Below are 1506 nucleotides of genomic sequence, written 5' to 3'. Positions count from 1 at the left end.
CCTTTTTCCTTCATGCCTCGGGGGGTTCATGCACCCTGCAGCAGGGAGGGATGCGGGCAGTTAGAAGTTTAACCTGGGGAGCTAAACAAAATACACGTGCCTGGCTGCACCTGCAGCAACTCTGCTGTAACTGGCCGTGGGTAAGGCTCAGATGGGAGTGTTTTTAAAACTGCCTGGAGATTCTGATGGGCAGTCGGGGTTGGGAGCCGCTGGTGGAGCACAGCCCACTCCCGCCCCTCTTCCTCGTGTACGGGGCGGAAACTGACACTGACATCAAAAAACGCCCGACCAGGATTCAAGAGGGCTGGATTCTGGTCCCGTGTTTAATATTTATTCAGTCATTCATTTGTTCATTCGTTCATTCACCAAGTATTTATTAAATGGCCGGCATTCTTTAGCCAGGCTATGATAGTGAGAGACGAGGCCTGGCCCCCGCCCCGTAGATCTCTAGCCCGACGGTGTAGACAGACAAGAACCAGGGAATCCCCCACATTTCTGCCCCCCCCCCCCCCAGGGGGGAACCTGGGCCAGAAGCGCCTATTAAAAGGAGATCTGACCAGGTGAGGGAGGTCCGAGGCCCTTCCCCGAGGAGGTGCTAGCCACGCTGAGGAACAGGCGAGCGGGGGAAAGGGGTGGGAGAACCTTCTGGGCCACTGGAGCAGCATGTGAAAAGGGAGGCGGGTGGCCAGGGCCCGGACTGGAAGAAGGGCACTGAGGGCAGAGCTCAGGGTGAGAGCACAGGGTGAGGCAGAACCCTGTGGCCCTGATCCCCTCTGCTGTGGGCAGGCATTTGGCGGGCGGGGCGGGGGGTGGGGGAGTTGAGGGATGTAAGTGGCCTGGGCGGGTATGTTTCACGCAAGAACCCTTGGGCTCCCCTTGGTCATGTGGGCCACCAGAGCAGACGCCTGGCTGAGGAAGGTTCCTCCCCCGAGACGGAGGGCCTTGGCCATCGGCAAGGCTGTCAGGGGCTGTGGCCGGAGAGAAAGTGACGGCTTGGCCTTGTTCCGTTGCAAGAAAGCCTGGAGAAGTGGCTGGGTCGGCTTACTGAGGGCGGGGAATCGGTATCCTGTTGTCATCCGGTGAGAGGACCTCGGGCAGCCACCGCTCCTGAGCCGCAGGTCCCTCATCTGTCTGATGGGGAGATTCTAGGAGTTGACCTTCAAGGTCTTATCCACCTCTTAATCATATTGAGGCCACCTGTGACGGCCCCATCGCTGGTCCCTGGCAGAGCTGGAAATAAAACCTTAGTCTCCAAACCCGCCAAGCCAGCCTCCCACTTATTCTCTCTGAGCCAACCCCACTTCTGCCTATTCTTCCTGCCCTGGCCTCTGGGAAGAACCCCGAGTTCCAGCCTGGCGGGCAGTGGGTGGGGTGGGCCCAGTTCGGCTCCCAGTGGCCTCATTGTCTTCTCTCGGGCACGTGTGCCCATTTCTGCAGGTGACACAGGGCGAGCCCCAGAAGTCCTGCTCCAAGGTGACTGACAGCTGTCAACACATCTGCCAGTGC

The 1506-nt window shown here is 59.4% G+C and overlaps 1 protein-coding gene across 1 annotated transcript in view; it reads left to right on the top strand.

Moving 5' to 3' along the window:
• The window catches only part of PRIMA1 (proline rich membrane anchor 1), a 39514-nt gene that overhangs the window by 6180 nt on the left and 31828 nt on the right, over window positions 1-1506 (top strand). Inside the window, exon 3 of the mRNA XM_014549099.1 lies at window positions 1438-1506. This exon is cut by the window's right edge and continues 1 nt beyond it. Coding sequence (XP_014404585.1) covers window positions 1438-1506 — 69 coding nt within the window. The remainder of the gene's footprint in view (window positions 1-1437) is intronic.

The sequence above is a fragment of the Myotis brandtii genome, unplaced genomic scaffold (assembly GCF_000412655.1).
Source record: "Myotis brandtii unplaced genomic scaffold, ASM41265v1 scaffold535, whole genome shotgun sequence".
NCBI lineage: Eukaryota > Metazoa > Chordata > Mammalia > Chiroptera > Vespertilionidae > Myotis > Myotis brandtii.
This window is presented reverse-complemented; position numbering and strand designations above follow the sequence as displayed.